General features: G+C 42.4%; 1 protein-coding gene across 5 annotated transcripts in view; it reads right to left on the reverse strand.

Annotated features, from left to right (window-relative positions):
- The window catches only part of UNC5B (unc-5 netrin receptor B), a 154,661-nt gene that overhangs the window by 113,885 nt on the left and 17,829 nt on the right, over positions 1-22,947 (reverse strand). Inside the window, exon 1 of one of the 5 annotated variants that reach the window (XM_090056838.1) lies at positions 4,362-4,748. The exons of the other annotated variants lie outside the window; for them this stretch is intronic. Coding sequence (XP_089912964.1) covers positions 4,362-4,422 — 61 coding nt within the window. The 5' untranslated portion in view covers positions 4,423-4,748. Of the gene's footprint in view, positions 1-4,361; positions 4,749-22,947 lie in introns of those variants that run through there. 5 annotated transcript variants of the gene reach the window in all.

Consider the following 22,947-nt stretch of genomic DNA (forward strand, 5'->3'; position numbering starts at 1 on the left):
TGGCCAGTGTAGCTGATAATGTACTGATAAATATAATATGCCTTCTAGCGGGGGCCCCTGGACACCACATGCTTGTGTAGCCACAGCATGTACTCAGGAGCACAGCCAGGTAGGTAAGTCTGTGGATGGGAAGAAGCATGGGGGGGGGGGCAAATCAAGGCTCCCACAGTGAGGGAAGGAGTGGAGCAGGAGCAAGGGCTGGGGTAGAGGGTCCTGCCCAATCAGGGTGGTGAATGGGATCACTTGGGTCAGGGTGCGGAGAGGGACAGAGCCGTGGGCGGCAGCTCCTTGCTGCTGTGTGCACTCCTGGGAGAGGCATGGGGGGCATGTGCCCCCTGGATTTGTGGGCAGCTTGTGGGCAGAGGGAGGTTGCCCACTGTGGACTTGGAGCTCTCTGCCCTGCTGCCTTTGGCCACACGTCCCCTGCTGGGCTGGTGGCAATGGGGGTGAGTTGTGCCTCCTACCGCTGGGTGGGGAAAGGCAGCAGGGCAGAGAGACCCAAACCCACCGCAAGCAGCTCGCCTCCACCCTTGCCCCACTGGCCTCTGGTCCTAAAAGCATCCCCATGCTTAAAAATTGTGGTGGTGGTGCTTGAACTAATGCTCATTTGATGAGCTTTAGTTCAAGCACCCCTGCCACCATTTTTAAGTGCTGGGACACTGATCCCCTGGATGAGCTGCCTGTAGCTCCAACCTGCTCCCTACCCTAGCCCCAGGGTCCCATTCACCACCCTGGCTGGGAAGCCCCTCTAGTCCTAGCTCCAGTCCTTGACCTTGCCCCACTCCCTTCCTCACCATGGGGATCTCAATCTGTACCCCCCCCCGCACGCACTTTCCTTCCCCCATGCCCCTTCCCCTCCACAGACTTACCTGCAAGGTGCTGCTCTCCATGATGCCCGACTGTGCTCCTGTAAATTAGTTATTGGATCAGTATCAGCTGATATGCCTGGTGAATAATTGGCTATCAGTATCGGCCAAGAAAATCTCTACTGGTGCACCCCTAACTGTATGTGCATATGTAGTTATATGTGTGTTCTCTTTATAATGGAAACAGCTTTGCCCTGCACCTGTTCAACTATATTTTGTCCTCTTTTTCTCCACATATACTGTCAAAACAGAAAGTCTGCAAGTATTTCCTGGTGTGTTATGGTTGCCTCTTGGCAACCTCTGAGCCTCAGTTGAACTTTGTATGTAAGCATATGCCATGTAAACTGGATTCTTTTGAAACAGGGATCTTTCATGCAGAGTTCTGTAAACTGCTTTACAGACCTCAACACCATATAGGGAAGTGATAGAACAGACTGGGCAAGATAGTCCCAACTGGTTGAAGTAGCAGAAATGAAAGATGGACTCCCAACAGTACCCAAAGTCTGAGAAGGGACCCAGAAGAAGATAAATAAAATCAGCTGTCAGGGGAGTGACTGGATAGGAGGTTGTAAGGAGAGCTGAACAAGCCTGTAAAAGTCCAACTAGTGAGAAGCAGAAGGCAGAGCATGTTGGATGCAGACACAAGACTTAAAACAGCATGAGGCACTCCAAACTGACTGATGAGGTGTTTAAAGACTCTGTTGGGAGTGAAGATACAGTTTCTACAGTCTGGCCTCTTCTTAACCCCCGTTCTACCTGGTCTCTGTGATGCAAACCTTCACAGCTTCGTGTTAAACTTGAAAAGACTAAGTGGCTAGACTTGCAATTAGAAACCTAGACCTTTATCCATGTTAGTCTCAACTCAATGCTCCAGCACATACAGTGTATTTGTAATGGTGATGAATTTGTTTCCAGGGCTGCACATGGTGGTTTAGATATACTGCTCCCATTAACAACAGCATTTGCTGCTGTGTTCCAAGCGGTGTTAACAACCAACTGCTTAATCTCTGCAAGAGATTCTCTAAAAACATTGGATGATTTCATATGCTCCCTCTAAAAAAGGGCTCTATTTATGCTATCAAACCCCTAGGAATTTGTATCTAATTAAAGGGGTATTTAAAAAAAAATAAAAAGGTGCTGATGAAGTTTAGAAACTGTAGACATCAACCATATGCCTCAAATATGCACAGTACAGTTGGGGCCTAGGTAATGCATCTGCAGGTAGCAGCTCGTCCAATTAACCAACAGAAGAAAGAGTAATTTAAAACAAAGCTCTTATTTTATTTATTTGCTGACAGCAGCAGAACAATTCCCTCCAGCAGCATGTGAAAGCTAACTCAAGGTCCTCAAAATAAAATTGCCATGGGCTTTTTAATTTTATACTTCAACAAGTGTTCCCTAGTCTATCTTCAAAAACAACAAAAAAAGTATGTTAAAAGAGGCCTGCAGCTTCCATTAGCATTACAGAGGGAGTGCAAAGGCAGCTTTTGTTTCTCTGTACTTGTCACCCCAATGCCAGGAAGAGATGATTATTCACTTAATTTAAAAGTAAAATAAAAATAAAGCTAGCCTTTAAAACTATTCTTAAAATTCTTCATTATACTGGGAAGGAGGGAAAATGCCTTTAATAACCTGCCTTAAGAAAATATACCCCTGCTATCATCATCAGGGCTGATTAAAAGAGGTCCGCTCTTTTCAGCCCTTTCACCACCTTCTCTGCTCCAGATGCCTGAAAAACAGGGCTGGTTTTCATTATAGGTTCCAGCGGTGGTAGAATCTGGTGTTGGTTCTACAGCTTTTAACCATCAAGTATTTCAGGGACAACGTTTACTCAGAGAGAAAGAGGGCCCATGTAATTACTATTTCTCTCCAGTTTTTGTATTAAGGTACATCTAAAAGTAAAATGAAAAACTAGAGCCAGGAGGAGAAAAAGGGTCTGCAGTGTTTTTATTTTTGTAACTATATATATTAAAATGTTTTGGAAAGAGACAAATAGACTTTCTTAGCTGCATATTTATTATAGCTTTGCTAGTCTTGAAATGGGAGCTTCAGGCACTTTGGTTAATGAGATGCAAGTTTGCTTTAATTTTAGCTGCCTTGGCATCTGAAGACTTTTTGGTACCTTGTAATAGTACCTAGTGACTTGCAACAGTTGTCCCTATACTGCTCCCAGCGACAGGATAATCAGACAAGGTAGGAATCAGGTATGTGTGACATAACATTATTATTTATGGTAATTGACCCATGTTCTTTCGACCTTTTTCCTAAACACAGTTAGATACCTTTAATGATAAAAATACCATCTTCCTTCCAAACTTTGTCTTGCTTGCCTTGTCAGGGCCTGACCTGTAGCCCACTCAAGACAATGGAAAGACTCCCCTTAACTGCAGTGGACTCTGTTAGTGTTTTGGGCTCTAGGCACTTTGGGACATGGTCTAACTAATGTTAGAATTTTTTTTTTTTTGTGTAGTGCCAAAGACAGGGAGTTCTGTCTTGGCTTGGGCTTTTAATATGCCTTATCTTACATTTTCCATAGGTGCTTTCACCTCAGATCATTATGAATAACTGCATGCTATGAACAGCCAATAAAATATTTAACTTCAACCACCTCTGGTGTGGAATCTAGCAGCTGGGTTAGACTGTAAGACAACAGAATAATTTAAAAAGCCTAGAAGAAAAAACACAATTTGTTAAATTAATTTTCAAGTGAGGAAATATTGAAGTAGGGGCTGATTACATAGGAAAATATAAATGACGTCTGAGCTAGAATAGACAGGACACCAGAGTTAAACTCTGCTTCCATTGCAAGAGGGTCTTTAAAATGGACACAAAGTAAAAAATTCAACTTTGCATCTCCTCTGAAAGAGTGATGCCTCCAGTAGTCCAGTACTCCCTAACATCAGGCTGGGCCATTTTAGTTTAATAGTGATTGACTAACAGGAAAAAAATATCACCTATGGAAGCATCATTTCCTTTCTTGCAATACTTATTTGTTCCCTTGGAAGCATCCTATCAGAGTACTCATGCAATGCAATCAAGCCTTGGCTTGTGAGATCTGATGGGATCACAGCAAGTTCCTGCTAACTGTACAGGTGATCATATTGTGTATAATGGCATACCTGCCTTGGGAGATTGTGGTTGTACCACAGGGAAAGGAGGGGCAAATGATTGGCCAGCATGTGGATGAATTACAAACTGCTAGCTATACCCTTGTATTAGGAGACCTATTTTCTCTGCTTTTTCTGTATTAGAAGGACAATTTTCCCCCTCACTAAGAAGCAGATGCCTAGCAACAAAGCAAATGGCTGGGTTAGATCAGGATTTTACCTTTCTTTACACAGATGCAAGTAAATCCAACAGTTGAAAATGCAGCTGAAGTGGTGGAGTGTCCCAGGGGTACAAGCATGGGGGAGCAAGGAGCCCTGCCTGCTGGGGAATCTGAGACAGGGCTAATCTAAAACCAAAGGAAAAACCCTGGAAAAGAGAAAAACTTACCTGTTCTAGGATGCCGAGGGCCAGAATGAACACACCTGAAGGAAACTCCCACGCAGTTCATTAGCCATGATTATCTACAGCTGGAGCCAGGTGACATCAGTGGGAGACGCCGCCCAGTGGAAATAAAAGCCAGCTCCAAGGGCGATTGAGTGGGGTCTCCAAGAGCAGGAGAGGCATCCCCCATGCCGGCAGCACCCAGCACGAGCAGAATCAAAGAGATCCGATATAGAGGCAGGCGTCAGTGGCAGCAGAGGCTGTGAGAGCATCCCGCCTCGGCTGCAGGCGGCACCAGTATGTGGGACCAGAGGCAGTTCAGAGAGGAGCCGAAGAAGACCCTGGCTGGGGTGAGAATGCTGAACTGTGTCAGGGAGATGCGCTGGGCTCAGGCTAGTGTTCAGGGGGAAGAAGGGCTGTCTAGCCTGCCAACACCCTTCTTCAGTCTTTTCCTTTTTTTTATTATCTTTTGCCTGTGTCTCCAGTTTTCCAGATCAGTTCCTTTCTTTTCTTTCTTCTCTTTCCTTTTTCCTTACTTTGGCATAGGTTCACATTGATTACTTTGTCATCTGTTGTTCTTGAGGTTTTGGCAGGGGGACACAGGCAGTGCCAAGGGACGACGGTAGCATACAGAGCCAACCAGAATCACCAGGCTACTAGAGAGACGTCACCAATAATGGAACATCCAGAGGCCCCAGTGTCCAAGCAAAACAAAAGTAGAAGCAACGAAAGACAAAGGGGCACAAAGGCCTGGGACTGACATCACCAGAGGGCAAACCGCACAAAGATCCTGAGGCTTGTTTCAAGGGCTGGCATAAGTATGGGGAGTAGGGGAGGTGGATACCCATGTACACCCGCCGGGGGACACGAGAACTCCGAAGGTACCCTCAATGGGAGACCCCTCCACTGAAGATCCATCCAAAGTCATGGCAGGCGAGTTTTGGGGTTCTCCCCAAAGTGATCGCATCTGACACCAGGCGCACGCGCCAAAGCGGTGTGGGAGCGGATAATCAAATTGAGAAGGGTACAGGGAGGAAGGCAGGGTAGAAGCATGAAAAGCTCCAGCCTGAAAGAAGGCTTCAGAATAGCTGTTATCTAGGCCCACAGCCCTGAGTGCATTATGGAGAAGTAGTTTCCAAACACAATGGGGAGGATAGGAAGCACTGCCAGTGCCTACCTGGCATGATGTGGGAAGAAGACTAATGTCGAATACATTAGCCCTGGGGAAAAAGTCTCCCCCTTCTCTGACTGTACCTCTTATTTTGTAATTGTAATGCCTCCTTTCAAGTACTGCTAGCAGTCTTCCCAGCAATTTGGTTAGGGTGAAAGAATTATCTGGCCAAAGGCAGCACAAGACCATTCAAATAAAGTTTTATAGCTCTAACACTGATATGCCAAAAAAATGAGCTGCTGGTAATCACCATTTCCTGTCCATAAACTTACTCAGAATCCCACTGTCCCTGCTCCATGTCACTATCTGTACTCTTCCACCTCTGCTAGACACACACAGCCAAATGACAGTTAGGAAATAGAAGAAACAAACATCTACCACATTCTGACTTGTATGCAACACTGGTTTCACCATGCCACAAGCTTCCACCTCTCCTCATGCAAAATGCAAAGCCAAAAAATTCTCCATGGCTCAGCCAAACCCCACCAACCACCACCAAACTCATCTCCATAGGGTCCAAATTACAATCCTTGCCTTAAGTCACTTTGTTAGGGCCCACCTTCCCAGTTCAGATTCAAGACACAAAGTAAAAACAATGACTCAGTACAGGGCCCTCCTGCAATTACCTCCATTTCGAAGGTCACTAATTAGTTTAGTGATGCTTCAGTTCATGGAGGCAAATCTCCATTTTTACTCTGTGGATATGCCTTTTAGGATCATTGTGGGCTAATCCCCAAATCCTGAAAGACATACTTTTCTAATAGCACACATGTGTGTTCTCTTTCCAAGTTAATACTATCAATCTATGAATGTTCCTTCACAAAAGAGTCAGAGAAATACCAGAAGTGTTTATGGACAGTATAGTCTTGAATAAAAAAGTTCCCCTAGTAAGGATCCCTATCTGGGATACAAGTAAATCACAAGTATGGTCAGGTAGTTGGAGATGAGGGAGCGGAGTGGGGGGACAGGACACAGAAGGACACGTTACAACAAACCCAGGCCAGTGCTAGTATAAACTTCATGGCATAAAACCCAGATATCCAAGTGATAATATTCCTGAGTTCAGTCAAAATGCCCAATATATATAAACGGAAACTATTTAAGTTTGTCTAATAAAAGATATTAGATTCACCCAAACAACCTTGTCTGCCAGTATATAAAGATGCATTCTTACAGTACTTACAACATTTAAAGAAAAAATAAGAGAGATTTAGGTTTGAGGAAGCCTGGGAAACATACATTATGCCAGACAAGGGCTTGGGTACTTTGGGCATGTATACACATCTATCCTCTGGGGGGCGGGGGGAGACATTTTAATTAGACCAGCTCTTGAAAAAATGGCAAGCTTTAGTTAAAATGCCCCCACTACCATTTTTCACTGTGTGGTCATTGAAAAACATGACCCTGGAGTCTGCTGGAGCATGGTAATTATGACACTCAAGCAGACTTGAGTAATCAAGTCTACTCTGATGCTCTGTAATTACAGTTCATTGGAACAGCCTTGCTGCATGTGTATAGGTACTCATTGGTGGGACCAATAGAATCACCCAATATGGTACCTTTTTGGAGAATTCAAGATCCCAGGACTGTCAATCAGCCATCTTCTATGAGTGAAAATTTCATTCAGTTTTCTTTGTTTGTTTTTAGTTTTGTAACTTGTAGAAAGTTTGTTTTCCTGGTTTTTGGAGGTGGAGAAAAGGAGGATGGCATCTTCAACCATCCACTTCTTTCCTACTTCCCTTAGCTCTGGTTCTCTGGTGCTCTCCCCACATCTGAATCCTGGGTAGGCAGCTATCTAACCTCATGGATCAATTTTTTTTTCCCCACACAGAAATGGTTAACTGAGTGAGAACAGCTCACCCCAACAAAGCCATAATACATTGACAGTCTTTTAAAGACCTTGTCAAAAAAGGATTTTCCCCCCAGCACAATTTAAGATGCAAATTTATCACCAATTGACACACATGTGGAAGTCTACCCTATATAGAAGGCTGCTTATAGATGTTAAAAAAAAAAGAAAAGAAAAAAAATACACTTTATCAGAAGCAGCAGCACATTTGTTTGACCTGGCTCTGCATTGCCTGTGTAGATCAGGTGCTTCAGTGGGGCTTTTGGCACTTTTGTCTAAAACTGATTCAGTCAGCTAGTAGATAAAAGCCCATGATCTATACTGATGTTGAGCCAGGCACAACTAATGCGCTGCCTCTTCTGGGCAGGTGCTGGGCTCAGTGTAAGAGCACACCGAGTTTAAAGTAAAGCGTTGTTTGTTTGTTGAATATCTGGAAGCAGCTGAAGCGTTTATCCCATTCTAAGAGGGCCTTTTTCAGTTTAGCTTACATTGCCTGGAAAGGAACTTAAACTGGACCAAAAAGAAGCCGTTCTTACACTCTCAACATGAGCATCTACATGAGCAGTAATGGCTGCGTACAATACCTGTGGAACTAGCAAAACCTACCCAGGTAAACAAGGACTATAAGATGCCCGGCCTGCTTGGAGAAGTAGTTTGAACACAACTGCTTTTCACTGCAGTTTGACTGGCAGTTATGCATCTCCCAAAATCCAGTCAGCCAAGCAGCTTGTTAAATTACCTAGGAAAGCTTTGATGGGCTTGGAAAACCACAAAATAATCCAGTAAAGTAGAAAGAGGACTTTTGCCTGCAACTGCATTCCTCCTCATCTTCGTTCTATAGTCTCGTTTCCAACCAACTCCAGCTGCATTCGCTTCCAAAATATAAACCATTTGTTTTAAACTCCACAGAGAATGTTCCAGGCCTTAAAGGTGCCGTAACACCAGTCTTAAACCTCCACTTTGTTCCCTTGTCATTTTTAAATTATATGTTTAGGCTTTGGGGAGGCTTGTGATTCCAGTTGGAAGTACATGTTAGGAAAAGCAGTTGTCATTTGCTTCTGCAGTGTGTCACTAACATTTTCAGATTCATTTTCCATAGTGACATTTTCATTTTTAGATTCTACATTAATATCAGCATCACTATCCTCATCAGACCAGTGAAAAGGAGAACAATTTTCTCTCATAGTAATTACATGGTTGGCATCCATTTGAATTCCTTTTCTATTTTCTGAACCTTTAGTAACAATACATTTCTTCATTATAGCCCCATTTACCTCAACCAGGTATGTCATTGGTCTCCATGCCTTTTTTCAGAACACAGGAGGGGGAAGTAGTTCTCCCTTGTAATTTTAAACCAATGCCCTTTGCTAGGCATACAAAACCAAGAGGTTTATGTTTTGAATTTCTTGTTCTGTGTTGTTTTCCATCTTCTTCTCTTGCTACGTCTAGTCTAAGCAAATTGAATCCAATTTGTGACTGCTGGAGTTGTTGTGTGGTAGTTTGTAGTGCTAGCCACCACAAAAGAAGATAGTTTGCAGCACAACCTTGGCAGGTTGTAACTTAATTTCTCTGTTGCCCTTCAAAATGTTTGCACAAAACATTCAATTAACACATATAATGCTGGATGCTTAACAGATGATCTAGTGTGTTTTACTGAATGAATCTGAAGGGAAAACCCAAAACTATTTCTTCCCAAAAAATTATCTGCATTAAAATGAGAGGCAGGGATTTTTGTGGGATGATATCTTTTATTGGAACAACTGCATGGTTGGAATAAAGTAAGACAAGCTTTCAAAGGCAAGACATTCTTCATTAGGTGTATTAAAACTTAACTTATGCCTCTAGTCCTTAGAAACATGTGTCATATCGGAACCACCACATCGCATCAGTCCACTAGAGGGGTGCCCAATATCCAGCAGTGGCCAGTATGAGATGCTTTAAAATCAGCTGCAAGACCCAAGGAAGCATACTGTGATGCCCAACAACTTGTCTAAATCCCAAGCACACAGTTAGTCCAATAGAAAGATATTACCCACAAAAATTCTTCCATCTTACAAAACAGGTATAACCAATTCCACAATATAGAGACATGAGATTACCTGATGCCCCCAAAATAGTTTTCACTCAATTCCAAAACATGTTGGGTATACTCTGGCCAAATGGTATAAGTAGCAGCTACCATTAAGTGTATGTATTTGTCCTTCTCTGCAAAGGTCAGCATTCATCCCTTGCCAAGATTAAACAACCCGCTTACAAAGATGACACAAACCAGTCAGTAGTGTGTTTCAGAAAGGACTACAAATTGCATAAGACTTTCAGTACCTTGTTTAAGTCTTGCCACTAAAAATAAATTTCTAGACAAACTTTTCCTTTTCAGTAGGGTTTGATGATCTCTGTATAATTCAAACAGGGCAGCTCTCTATTAACACTATTCCTGTACCCCATCATGAATAATTGTTCTCTGGGAACCACTCCTTTTTTCTAAGAAGAGCAAGGATGAATATTTTTAATTTGCCATATGATTTGATCAACCAGAAATTTTTTTTGCTCTTAAAAGAGTTATTTTTGCTTGGTTTCTACTGTTTGCTCTCTTGCAGTAATGGGGGTGTGGAATAGAGTTGCTGCTATACAATGATTCTACTTCTGGCTATTTCTGTTTTTAGAAAGAACTGAGATAATGCATCTTTGCTCTTTCACGTTGCACTGTAAGTTTATATACAATGTTAATTTCAGAGATATAGCAGTCTAAAGCCCATCCCTGAACTGAATTGCTACCAGAGGCAGAATACTTGCTTTGAGCCTCTTCTCTTTTCCAAAAGTTTATGATACAATGAACTAAGTAAATTTCTTTCTAAATAAGCATTCATAAAATTTAATTACTCCAAAAAGAATGCCTTCTCTCTCTCTCAAATTTAGAGTAATTCTTTCCAGCCTTTGCTAATGTTCTTTTTCCAAGTATTATGGGCTTCTTGTTTCATTTTCCATGAGTGTGAAATGACATTTTCTTGAGGGGAAGCTTCAGATCAAAATTTAACAAAAATACTAAAAATAGTCTGTTTTGCTGTTGCTTCCTCAGGGAAAAAAAAAAGGTTTGTTTTACTTTTTGGTCCAAACCTATTTTGAATGTAAGTGCTGTGCTTTCAAATACAAGCAAATTGAGACTCAAACTTCCACAGTAGGTTAGTACAGTCAAAATAATCTCAACTATGTATCATCATGGGGTGCAGTCACATTCTTAGAAGGATTTTTTTAATTTCATATATCCTACATTTTCTTAATACTAGAGCCATATTTACATTTTCTAGAAACTCTTCATGATTTCTCAAGTGTCCTTCTAAACTGCTGTTATTAATATGGAACCTAAAGCAAACAACATGGTTTAAAAGGTTGGAGAAATTTCTGTATGGTAAGGATACTGTTTACACTGCTTTAGAGACCTGAACATTTGACCAACTCATTAAATATATTCACTGTTAGAATTTTTTGAAGAATCCAGCTCTAATTCTGCCTATTAATATGCCTGAGACAGGTCAAGTTTGTTAACCTCATTCCTCTGCCAGTTTATTAGTAGTCACTTTTATTATGGGAATGCCTAGGATACAATAAAATAAGTGTTTCACTAAACTAGAGACTGAGTAGTAGACAATCCCTGTCCCAAAAGCCTACAGAGTTCAAGCAATGAAAACTCACATGTGAATACTGAACTGCCTCAGTGCATCCTCACACTTCCATCAGCAGTAGGAACACACTATTGGTGTCACCCACTTCAATGAACTCTAAATATGAACATAGGAATGACCCCTTCCATATTCCAAATTTACCCAACCTTTATGCCTCCTATTTATTTAAATGACACAGCAGCAGTTGGCTTCTTCACTTCTGTTTTGCACATATACTCACAAACCATAAGGCACAGCATGCATCTTAAAATTCTGATATGGTAAACCTACATGAAGTTTATGTCTGTTATTAAACCAAAATCTATACCAAAATCAGACTCGCAATTTTCCTTTTAATTCCTTCATTAGATATAGTAAGACATAGATGGGGTTCTCCTGATTGTTCATCTTGTTAAGCCAATTTCTGTTAATTAGCAAAGGACCATTTGCTTCTGTAACAATTAATGGGGTCAGCAAGTAATATCCTATTTTACAGTGATCAGCAAGCAACCAACACTGTTTCTATTACCTTGGCCATAGTTTTTCAATATTGCATCAGTTCTCCTAGTTTAAGATTATGAAAATGACTTGTACATTTGTTTTAAAAAGTTACAGTTATTGCAGCACCTGTATTAATAGCTATCTTCATATTTACATTATTTATATTTATATTACCCTAATATGGGTATTAGCATCCATTGATCCTGTACCACAAACAGCTCTCAGAAGTGACATAAATCACAGCCCATCCCATTATGCATGGGCACAGTTATGGCTTCCCATTAGCAGGGCTGGTCTAGAATTTTATTCACATATGCTAAAAAACATTTTTTTACATTAATTCCTTTCCCTTCACAAACCCTAAAAACGAAGTCATTAAAAAAAAATCATTGGTCTGCTTGAGGTCACATACTGAAATACTTGAAAATGAGATCCTTCCAGCTCACTGGTGTTTTCCTTCATGGGTGCAGTAGTTCTTGTCACCTACTTATGCATATGGACTCCCTTTCTTTATGTGACATATGGACAAAGAGGATCTCATGAACAGCAGGACATTTTTGTCAGGGGACTCATATTCTCCACCACTACTTCCGGTTTAAGTTTCTTCCTGTGAACAATACTTACAGCCTCTCTCTTCATTATGGATTCTGATTCGATATATAGAATGATCCCTAAGGGCTTCTAGCAGATGGTTACCAAAATGACAGGTTGCAAATAGCCTTTTAGGACTAACTGGGACATCAGATAATTTTCTCCATACCTTTGGTTGCTTAAATGAAAGAGCCCTCTTAGTTAAGAAGTTTGCTTGGGGAACTAAGTGCTTTTAAGCACTTCAAATTCTCAGCAGTTACATCAGTTAAGGAAACCTGTGTATCTTTTGGGGCAGCAGATACTACTTTTCTAACAGCAGCAAGGAAAAATAATATTTTTGCATAGCCATCTTCTAAGTTAGTGTTCTTATGCCAACATTATAGCCTTTGTGCCAAAGTAGAAGCTCACTTTTCCATGAAAATGGAAATTCCTCACTCCCCCCATCTACAGTCACTTTCCCTTTTACCATACTTTCTTCATATACAACACACATCTTTTTTTCCAAAAAAACAGCTGCTGGAAATTGCACTACGTGGGACAAAATACAGTAAGAGCATTTTTTTGCTGCTTTCCAGGCAAAAGCAAAAGTAAAAACTGCAGGGACTTAAAGGGAGCAGAATAACAAACATGGTAGACTCCCTAGCTGGTGCTACTCAGTCATTTACTACAAGGAAAGACCTTTTTTTTTTTCATTCTGCCTTTCAAAAACAAGACACATATTTTATTCCAAGTCACACTGTAAGTCAGAAAATATGGTATTTTGTTATTTAATTTTTACTGCTTCAATGCTGTCTCTTAGATCACCTCAATGCATCCCAAAAGGATTCCATCTTTGCCATCAGTTGTTTTTCTTATCTCTCACAAAACCAAATCATCCAAGCTCTTATTTTGACTACAAAGATTTTAACCGGAACAGAAAACATAGATAAAAAAAATAAAGGGACAGTAAAACAGTTAAAAGAACAATGGAGGTATACTTGTTCAAAAGCTGCATCCAGTCCCATTACGTTTCTGGGTTCTACCTCCAACCAACCCCAGCTGCAACAGCATCCTAAAGGCTCTGTATAACATGAACCTCTGGTACTCTGCCACCTCTGTATATTCCTGACTTTATAGACACCAAAAACATATGCAGTTACCACAGTTCTTAAAACACAATACATCACATGAGTTGCAAATACCTGGGGGACAGGAAGTGTGGTGGGGTAAGGGACACCTTACAAATGCAAGTGCATCATCCTAACTGAAAGTCCAATTTAGTTCTTATGGAAAATTACTTCTCCTTGGGCAAAAAAAGGGACCTCCAGTTTACAAGAATGCCTCTGCTCCATAGCTTCCTCTTTAGAACCAGACTCTGCTTCAAAACAGATTTTAGAAGTTCCCCACTTGACCAAGGATGTACTTGGTAGCCGTGTTGATCTAAGACAAAAAGAAATGCAAAAATCTAGAACTCTTGGTTCCAGAAGGATACCCACTTGACCAAGGCATTGGTCACTAGAAACTTTACCAGCCATCGAGAGAGGCCTGGAACGTATTCGGGGATGTATGAGACAGAGCAATTTAATGAAAACTCACTTCAAAGGAGACAAAAAATCACTTAAGAAAAGCAACATAAATATTATTTTAAAACTATCTGGAAGAGGCCACTGGGGAGTGCGGGGCAAAGAGTCAGCTCCCAGGGAAAGAAGGAAACAAAGGGTGAATGGATTACACTGCTCTTCACTATTTAAAGGGTAATGTAACAGACTTACTGGGTGTCAATTTTTACCAAAAAGTATGACCAAATGGCTTTAGAAAGTCAACACCCATGTGAAATAATGAATGAAAACTCCTACTGTGGATCACTTTCCATCCTGCAGGGTAACCATGTCTCTGTATTGCTGAGCCTCAAATCAGGTATCACATCGCTCAGCAGGTTGCACTAAAAGGCACTGCTTCTGCTAATATGGTACAACACACATTTTTCAAAACAAGAAAATAGGTCTTCGCATATTTCTCTGCTCTGTTAAAATGACTGCTTCAAGCAGCCCTCTTGCTGATCTCCTCTCAGTGGATAACTGGGGAGGAAGAGGAGAACCACATAGAATGCTGTGCCCCTGAAAAACATAGGAAATGAATATAAACGCCATTAACAGAAGTTTAGTTGAGACTAAGCCATATCTGAGGGTATAACAGTATTGATATGACCATGGGTGTGTTTCAACCTCTCCAGAAGTTAAACCTTGTCCCAAAGAATGCCAGGAGCCTCCTTAAGTTCTTTAAGGCAGTGGTTCCCAGCCTTTTTCCTATGGGGACCCATTTGCAGTGATTGATGTCCTGTCCCCACCTACAGCCTCCTGGTGCTCGACCCCCAGTCTCCTGCCCCCCTGGACCATGCTGGTGTCCTTCACTCTCAACCTGCAGCCTCCTGCCCCTGCCAGCCCTGCCAGAGGGGGCCCCCAGTTACCCTCATCCTGCTTGGGCCTAAGCACGGTGGCTGCAGTGGCTGTGGCTCACATGGCCAGCAGTGGAGTGAGTCCAGTCCCGGCATGGGCTGGAGGGTGGAAGAGAGGCCTGTGGCACCCCCCAGCACTGGACTGGGGCTGCTGCACTGCACTGCACCAGGAAGCCTGATCATGGCCTCTTCCGTGCCCCCAAGCAGTGTCTCCTGGATGCTCCACTCTGGAAAGCATGGACACCGCTCCATTGCCACCAGCCTAGCCATGCAACCCTCCTCTGCCCCCTTCCCCTTTCCACTGCTCCTCTGCTCTGCTACAGCTCACAACCCTTTAAAATATTCTTGTGACCCACTGCTCTAGGGAACTAGGATATATATGGCCAAAGAGCTAGAGTGAAATTTGAGCCACACTAAAGGCAATGGGAATTATGAAACTCACTTCAGTCTGGGGTCCAAGGCTGCTTTATAGCATCTTTCAGCCCTTCCACTACCTAGTTAGCAAGGCTGCTCTACAGCTGGTCCACAAAAACCTACATTCCAATCCATCCCTGTATGGATGCATGAAGATGCTTTTAAGTACTGCTATAGTGGCTTTGGTAAGCCATCATTCCTTGAAGTACAGTAGGCTGAAATGTTTCTATCAGAACATTGAAAATTATTTACGTTTTGGCTAGAAAAAAAGACTTGCAGAATGCTTTCATTAGGGATGAAACATTTTTTCCCACAGAATCAGACCTTCTAGTTTGTTTTTTATTAAAAAGCTGATCATGGGAAATTCTGAAACCAACAAAATCTATTTATATATATAAAAATTACTGTAAAAATAGATGTGCAGCTATTCTAGGAAAAGCATATGATCTGAATAGCAAGGTTAAAAGGGGTAAGCACTTCAAAGATATTCTAGCTTAGTGCACAGACATTTACCTGTGCCTCCAGGAAGCATACAGAGCAGTTTAAGATTCTTCCTTCCACCCTCTTCCCTGCCTTTTCATTAATTCTTGCAAGCTAAATGCGAGGAATTATACTGACCTAATAAGACTGCACAGTTAATATTGTGAAGGGTCAAGATAATGCACAAAATGATGTTTTCATGTTTGTGTTCCTTATTCAGCATCCAATTTTGCAACCTTCACTCATACTCAGCACCCTTTAATTCATACAGGAGGTGTCACTTATGTCCCACATGCCCATAAGTAAGCACTATTCAACATACAGATTACAGAATTAGAACCTATATATGCAAGCAGTGTAGCTGAAGGGAACACTGGGCGGAGGACTCAGACCCAATCTGTGATAGTGCCTATTAGGTAACTCAGAGCAACTCACTTGACTTTTTTCAGTCTGTTTCCAAACCTGTACATTCAGAATGCCATGACTGACCGACCTCCTTTGTAACGTGCTTCAGGATCCACAGATGAAAAGTGCTGTATTTAATAACAAGATATGATTACTTAATATCTCACTGTGGATGTTGCCAAAATGTATGTTTGAGTGTGCACAGGACATAAAATGTATCTAAGTTTTAGAGACTATAATATTTTTATTTCCTGATTTTAACAGTGCAACTTTCCCCTCTTAGGGACATATTTTTCCCCTCACACACACATCCCCCCTTCCTCAGTGAAAATCACGTACACATATTTTTATATCACTTTCTAAAGGAATAAGACAGACACAGGCAGAAGGAGATGGAGAGGCTGGCAGTAAAACTCTTCAACTGTTAAGTGGTCTTTGCTATTGCATGAAGGGGTCATTAACAGTCAGGCTGGAGCTGGTGCATTCCCTTATAGCTAGTACATAAATACTAATGAAAACATATCCAATATGTCATTTGTATATGGAGACAGAAAGAGAGAGGCAATAAGTGAGTGCCGAAAAGAAAATCTGCTCTGTAAGTAGAACTTCAGCATGCTTCATTTTCCCTAAGAGAGTCAGAGGCCACTGAAAAGTCTGTGCTTAAAAGTACCTATTCCAATACTCACTGGGGCGTTTTTCTATTGACCTCCACAGACTTTAGATCAGACCTTAAGTCACTTCCCTTTAATGGTAGAAAACCATCTGAAGGAAAAAATTCAACAAGGGGAACCTCTAAGTATTCCTTCTGACTAGAGGATGGGTGATTTCACTGCATGCCCAAGAAGCCACTGGACACACTTCCAGAGTAAATGGAAGATTTTATCTAAGTTAAAAATGAAGACTAGTCCTTTTCATTGGTCAGCTTTTAAACCCATTGAATAGCAAGAGATGCTTTACTCTCCATGCCTGCTGTTTTGCTAAATTTCCCCCTTGGCTTTCATAGTTGCAATTTAGGAAGCATGTTCATAATTTAGAGAGGCAGCCAGCAGTCATAATTTTTTTGAGGGACAACCCATTTATCTATCCTGTCATTAGACAAGGCAGTTTCAAAATACTTCTATCCTACCTCATTCATGTGCTACTGTGCCGCATCCACAATCATGGTCTGCACATGATATATTGAATGCTAATATAATTTACATCAGTGGCAAAAGCAACATGACTTACACCAGGAATTAGAGCCAAGAAATGGTCAGTTATCCTGGGATAGCTTCTATAGTAATTGCTATTACTAGTTGGCAGGGGAATGGGGCAAGTGATAGTCCATTTGCATAGACCAAACAGCTACCTCTGCACAGCTGCAGGAACACACCACAGATCTTAACATTATACCAGTATTATTGCTACTGCTGTTGTTTTCCCCAGGGTAACTCTATACCAGATTATAGTATGCTAGACAGGTATAATGCTAAATATTGTGGGTCTAGCCCTTGTCTTGTGTGTCCAAGTCATAGATATGTTTCTGAACTGGTACAGCTTCATTAATGGCAGCTGCTGGGCAGACAGAAGTTGAATGCAAAGCATTTACCACCCTTTTTTAACTCTGCCCTGGGGTAAATGCCACATTATATATTGTATGCACTCCAGTTGCCACTAGGGGAACTGCATCAATGAAAGAAAACATTTATGCATTTAACCTAGGAGGGAAATAGTCATAACATCTGATTCAAGTAATGGCTCCGGGATTTAATGCGAGTTGGAGAAGTAACATTTGACTCGCTCTCTGGTGATCAGACAGTGCACTGAACTGTCCAAAAGGAATGCCAGCTGAGCCAAACATTATGACATCTATTCAATAAAATTCCACCTCTCATTTTCATTTGCACTAAAATTTGGACTATGAAGGGAAGGATCTGATTGGTTAATGAAGGTTCTGATTGTGTGGGCATCCAAGGCAGTCACCCAGAGCTCATATAAAAAGAAAATGTTGAGAGTATCCTAGAAATGATTCAGAGGTACACGAAGGGGGAGAGGGGGCAGCAGGGAAAGGAAGTCTTGCTAAACCTGTTACCGAGAGTCAGATTGTTACTGTCACTTGCTGAGCTGTAATTAAATCCATCAGTCAAGACAAACATAGCTGGTGTTTATCAAATTTATTCTGTGTGGCAAAATGCTGCCAGCTGGTGGCAGTCTCATTCTAGCCCATAAACAGATGGATTGTCACCCTCAACCCATAAGTAAGGACTGCTGAACTGTGTGAATTATAGCTATGTGCCAAGATCCATATTAAGTACAATGAATTTCCAAATTTGCCCTGATTGCCATTTTCATTTCACTCAATTATACTTTGAAGAATGTTTTTTAAAGGTGTTGGAAACAATTTACCTAAGACTCATCAACTCCCTGCCCTTCCCCTTCCTCTTCTCCCCCCAAAAGCTATAGGAGCATCCAAAATGGCAGGCTATGAAGAGAGGTATATTGGGCAGTCATTTACATGTTATACAGTGGTAGCTGCTGTATAAAAAACCAAGTCAGATAGTGGACAGCAGTTTGTTTCTAGAGACCAAGGTATTGCCTGACTTGAGTTGCAAGGCAAAATGGGTCCCCCAGGGTCTAGTCATAATGGTCTGGCATGAATGGCAGGGTGTGCTCCAAAAAACCCCCAGAATTCATATTGCAGTGGTACTGCCCACTGCACTGGCAGAGCTCTGCAGGGCTCTTGGGCTGGATTGTCAGGGGTATAACAGGTCAAGACTAAGGTGCATTGACATAGATTGTATGGGAAGCTTCCATATGGTGCACTTGGGCTATGTTTGGCTCTAGGAAATGCAAATAGACCCTTGTTTTCCCAACCAATGAAACTAAATGGCGAATGCACAAATATACAAAAGGGCAACACTTTCTATGTTGTGCTACACCCTGCACAGAAGGGACTGACCAGGGATAAAAGGTGGAGGGAGCAGCATACTTTTCCAGAGGCTGACACTGGCTCTAAAGATAAGCAGCTTGAAACTCTCTGAGTCAAGCTTCATGGGGGGCCGAAGTGAAAGAGACCTAACTGTGGGTGTTTACTACAGGCCACCAAACCAAGGGGAGGAGCTTGATCTAGCATTCTCTCGAGAACTGACAGAGGCCATGTGTGCAAGGGACTTGGTTGTCATGGACGACTTCAATTACCCGGACATAGATTGGGAGAAACAGTTGGCTAGGCTGGATCGGTCACATAGCTTCTTAACTGTAAATCAAGGAGCTCTTTCTGACCCAGGAAGTCCAATGGCCAACTAGAGATACAGCTCTCCTAGACTTGATGTGTGGCTTAAGTATTGAGGGTAACCTGGGCGACAGCGACCATGAGCTCATCAGGTTCATTGCCCGCTGCAAGGTTGACAAACCAACTAGCAGGACTGAAGTCCTGGACTTCAAAAATGCTGACTTCAACAGGCTCAGGGCATTAGTAGAGGAGGTGATGTGGGACCAGGGACAGAAGGCAAAAGGGGTGCACGAAGAGTGATTGTTCCTTAAGGACATGATTCTCAAAGCACAAAAGAAAACCATTCCCGTGAAGAGGAAAGGCAGCGAAAGGGCTGGCAAGCCCTCCTGGTTCAATAGGGACATTGTGGTCCTCTTGAAAAAGAAAAAAAGAAAAAAGAGACATACACACAGTGGAAACTAGGGACAGTCCTCATGGAGGACTATACAATGGTAGTCCACACTTGTAGGGAAATGATTAGGAAAGCTAAGGTGGCAACTGAGTTTAAGTTAGCCAAGGAAGTCAAAGACAATAAGAAATCCTTCTTTAAGTATGTAGGGAGTAGAAGGAAAACAAATGGAAGCATGGTGCCTCTGTTTAACACCTTGGGACAGCTGGTAACGGACACTGAGGAAAAAACTGAACTCCTGAATGTCCACTTTGCTTTGGTATTTCATTGGACCAAGGGGAAAGACAAGCAAAACCAACTAGAAATGCTAGACATTTATAAGTCAGCAGGACCAGATGGACCAGCTGAGAGTGCTGATGGAGCTGGCTGAGGTCACTGCGGAACTCCTCGCAAAACTCTTACAGAAATTGTGGCAGAGAGAGGAGATCCTTGAGGACTGGAAGAGGGCCAACATTGTGCCCATCTTCTAGAAGGGGAAGAGGGAGGACTTGGGCAACTATAGGCCAATCAGCCTAACCTTTCATCCCAGGGAAAATCCTGGAAAAACTCATTAAAGAATCTATGTGCGATATGTTCATTGAGGGTAAGATTCTGAATGATAGCCAGCATGACTTCGTTGTGGGTAGGTCTTGTCTTACCTACCTCATCTCCTCCTACGAAGAGGTCTCTCGCCACCTGGACACAGGAGAGAAGGTCAATATTATATACCTAGACTTCCAAAAGGCTTTTGATCTAGTATCCTACAATATCCTTGGGGAAAAATTAGAAGATTGTGGGCTTAACTGCTCAACAGTTCAGTGGGTGGGAAACTTTCTGCAAGGTAGGACCCAGAGCATTCTCATGAATGGATCTGTGTCATCCTGATGAGAAGCAGCCAGTGGTGTCTCTCAGCGGTCCATGCTTGGACTGGTGCTTTTCAACAATGATTTGGATGTGGGGGAAAAAAGCCCGCTGGTCAAATCTGCGGATGATACCAAGTTATGGGGAAGTGTGTTTGTGCCAGAAGATAGGTTGCAGATACAGGTGGACCTGGACAAGCTGGATTGCTGGGCAGACCAGAACCAGATGAAGTTCAACACTCAAGTGTAAGGTGCTCCATCGAGGGGCAAACAATTCCCAACATACCTACAGGATCAGTGGTGACAATTTGACTTGCAGCATGGCTGAAAGGGACCTACGGGTAGTGATCGACCATCACATGAGCATGAGCCAGCACTGCAATGCTGTGGCCAGCAGGGCAAAGACGCTGGCATGTATTGACCGTTGCATCTCATGTAAAGCTAAGGAAGTAATACTTCCACTGTACTCCTCACTGGTGAGACCGCAGCTGGAGTACTGCATCCAGTTCTGGGGGCTGCACTTCAACAAGGACATAGAAAAACTTGAGAGAGTTCAGAGAAGAGCCACCCGTATGATCAGGGACTTGTAAGGCAAGCCATATGAGGAGAGGCTGAGGGACTTGGGCCTCTTCAGCCTACAGAAGAGAAGGCTGAGAGGGGACCTGGTATCAGCTTACCACTACATCAGGGGCATACATCAAGAATTCAGTGAGCAGCTGTTCACAAGGGCACCCCTGGGAAAGACCAGGAGCAATGGATACAAACTCCTGGAAGGCTGCTTCAGGTTCAGTTCCAGGAAACACTCCTTCACAGTCAGGGTGTCCAGACTGTGGAATAAACTCACTCCAGTGGTGGTGCAGACATCTACCCTGGAAATCTTCAAAAGGAGACCGGACGGTCACCTTGCTGGGGTCACTTGACCCCAGTTTAGTTTTCCTGCCAAGTGCAGGGGAACTGGATCTACAAGGTCCCTTCCAACATCTATGAATGCTTATCTCTGAAAGCATACTATTGCAAAACTCAAGACGCAAGGGGAGAAAGTGAGCTACCCCACCTAACAGTGGCCTAGCCCAGAGGTATACTGGGAAGAACTGCCTGGAAAATGCCGCACAGTCTCATGACTGCTGGACCCTGGCCTCATGAGAATGGTCAGGCTCTTTTAGGATTATGCAACTTGTGGTGGTAGCAGCAGATGGTAGGTTTGTTTGAATGGCATTAAGCCTAGCACTTACACTAACTGTTTTTGACATAATTCGGCTATCTAACCTCGTTTGGTCCAGGATGGAGTAGGAGGACAGTGAACTCCCAGGAGCCTTTGAAAAAACAAAAAAACAAGACACAAGCACACACCCTGAAAACAGAAAGCTCAAGGAGGGAGCAACACAAAGTTGAACTCTCGCTTTGCTTAAGATCTTCCTCATGCCATCCCATCCCTTCAGTCTCCTATTCTACCACTCTGAACAGAAAGTCTTCCTCTTCACTGAAGGATAGTCATGGCGTAAACAACTGTGAAGTTACTCAAGCTGAGGTGGTATGACTTGAAACACCCATACATTCTGTGCTCCCTCTCCTGGCATCTGCAACAGTGCTACGTCTGGTTTCAACAGGCAATACAGCTATCCAGGATCATCTCCCAAGGGTTGCTGTATTAAAGCTCACTGAGTTACTGTATTCTTGCATTTTGCAGCACTGTAAAGAAACTTACTTGCTCATCTCTGGATCCTGGGATGCAGCTTGAAGGAAGCCCTTCTGTAAATTCCCGGAGTCACACACCAAATACTAACCAAAAAGGAACTGAAATGAACTTAAAACAGAATGAGTCAAAAGAAAAGGAACAAAAGATTATTCTCTTACTGATCTATGTGGCAAGACAAGAAAAAGGAAGAGTTCAAAATTCCTTTTAAAACCCTGTGCTTCTCAATCTTTACCTATTTGTAAATGCCTTTTGAGTAACCTAATAAGATGTTAATGACCCTAAACTGAAAGATCAACTGCCAAAAGTGATTTGCAAGTTGGACTTACAAGGGGAGAAAGAGGTGTGAAAACTAAAGCCCTGTCTGCATTACCATCTTGCTACCCTGGTTAGCAAAGTAAAGCAGGCTGAGTCCCAACTGACAAAACTTGCCCGTTGAAGCCCTTGGTGTATATGCAACCTTTCAAAAAGAGAGGAAAAAAAAGATTATACTCTTTATTTTAGATTTTTTTTCATTCATGCCAGACAATGTTACTGTAGCAATATGAAACACCTCTTTGCTGGTACAGTAGCACCCACACCAAAAGGACCCTGGCAGTATTACTATACCTGTATTCTTACTCCTGGTGTCAACATGGCCTCAATCTGACTTACACCATTCAGAGCCTTGCTACTGGGCATTGCTTTGCTGTATCTAACACTTGAGATGGATAAATAAGAAGAGATTTCAAGCAGGCAAACTACAGCCAAGACACTGAGGACAGACAAAGAGAGAGCCTAGACAGATGACACATTACAACCAATGTAATATGCATTATTTTTGAAAATCAATACAAGTTATAGTGGTGTCCAGAGTGGACAGATGACTGCCTATTCCAGCATACCTTCTTGCAATAG

Source organism: Crocodylus siamensis, chromosome 7, assembly GCF_052110815.1.
Source record: "Crocodylus siamensis isolate JL-2025a chromosome 7, ASM5211081v1, whole genome shotgun sequence".
Taxonomy (NCBI): domain Eukaryota; kingdom Metazoa; phylum Chordata; order Crocodylia; family Crocodylidae; genus Crocodylus; species Crocodylus siamensis.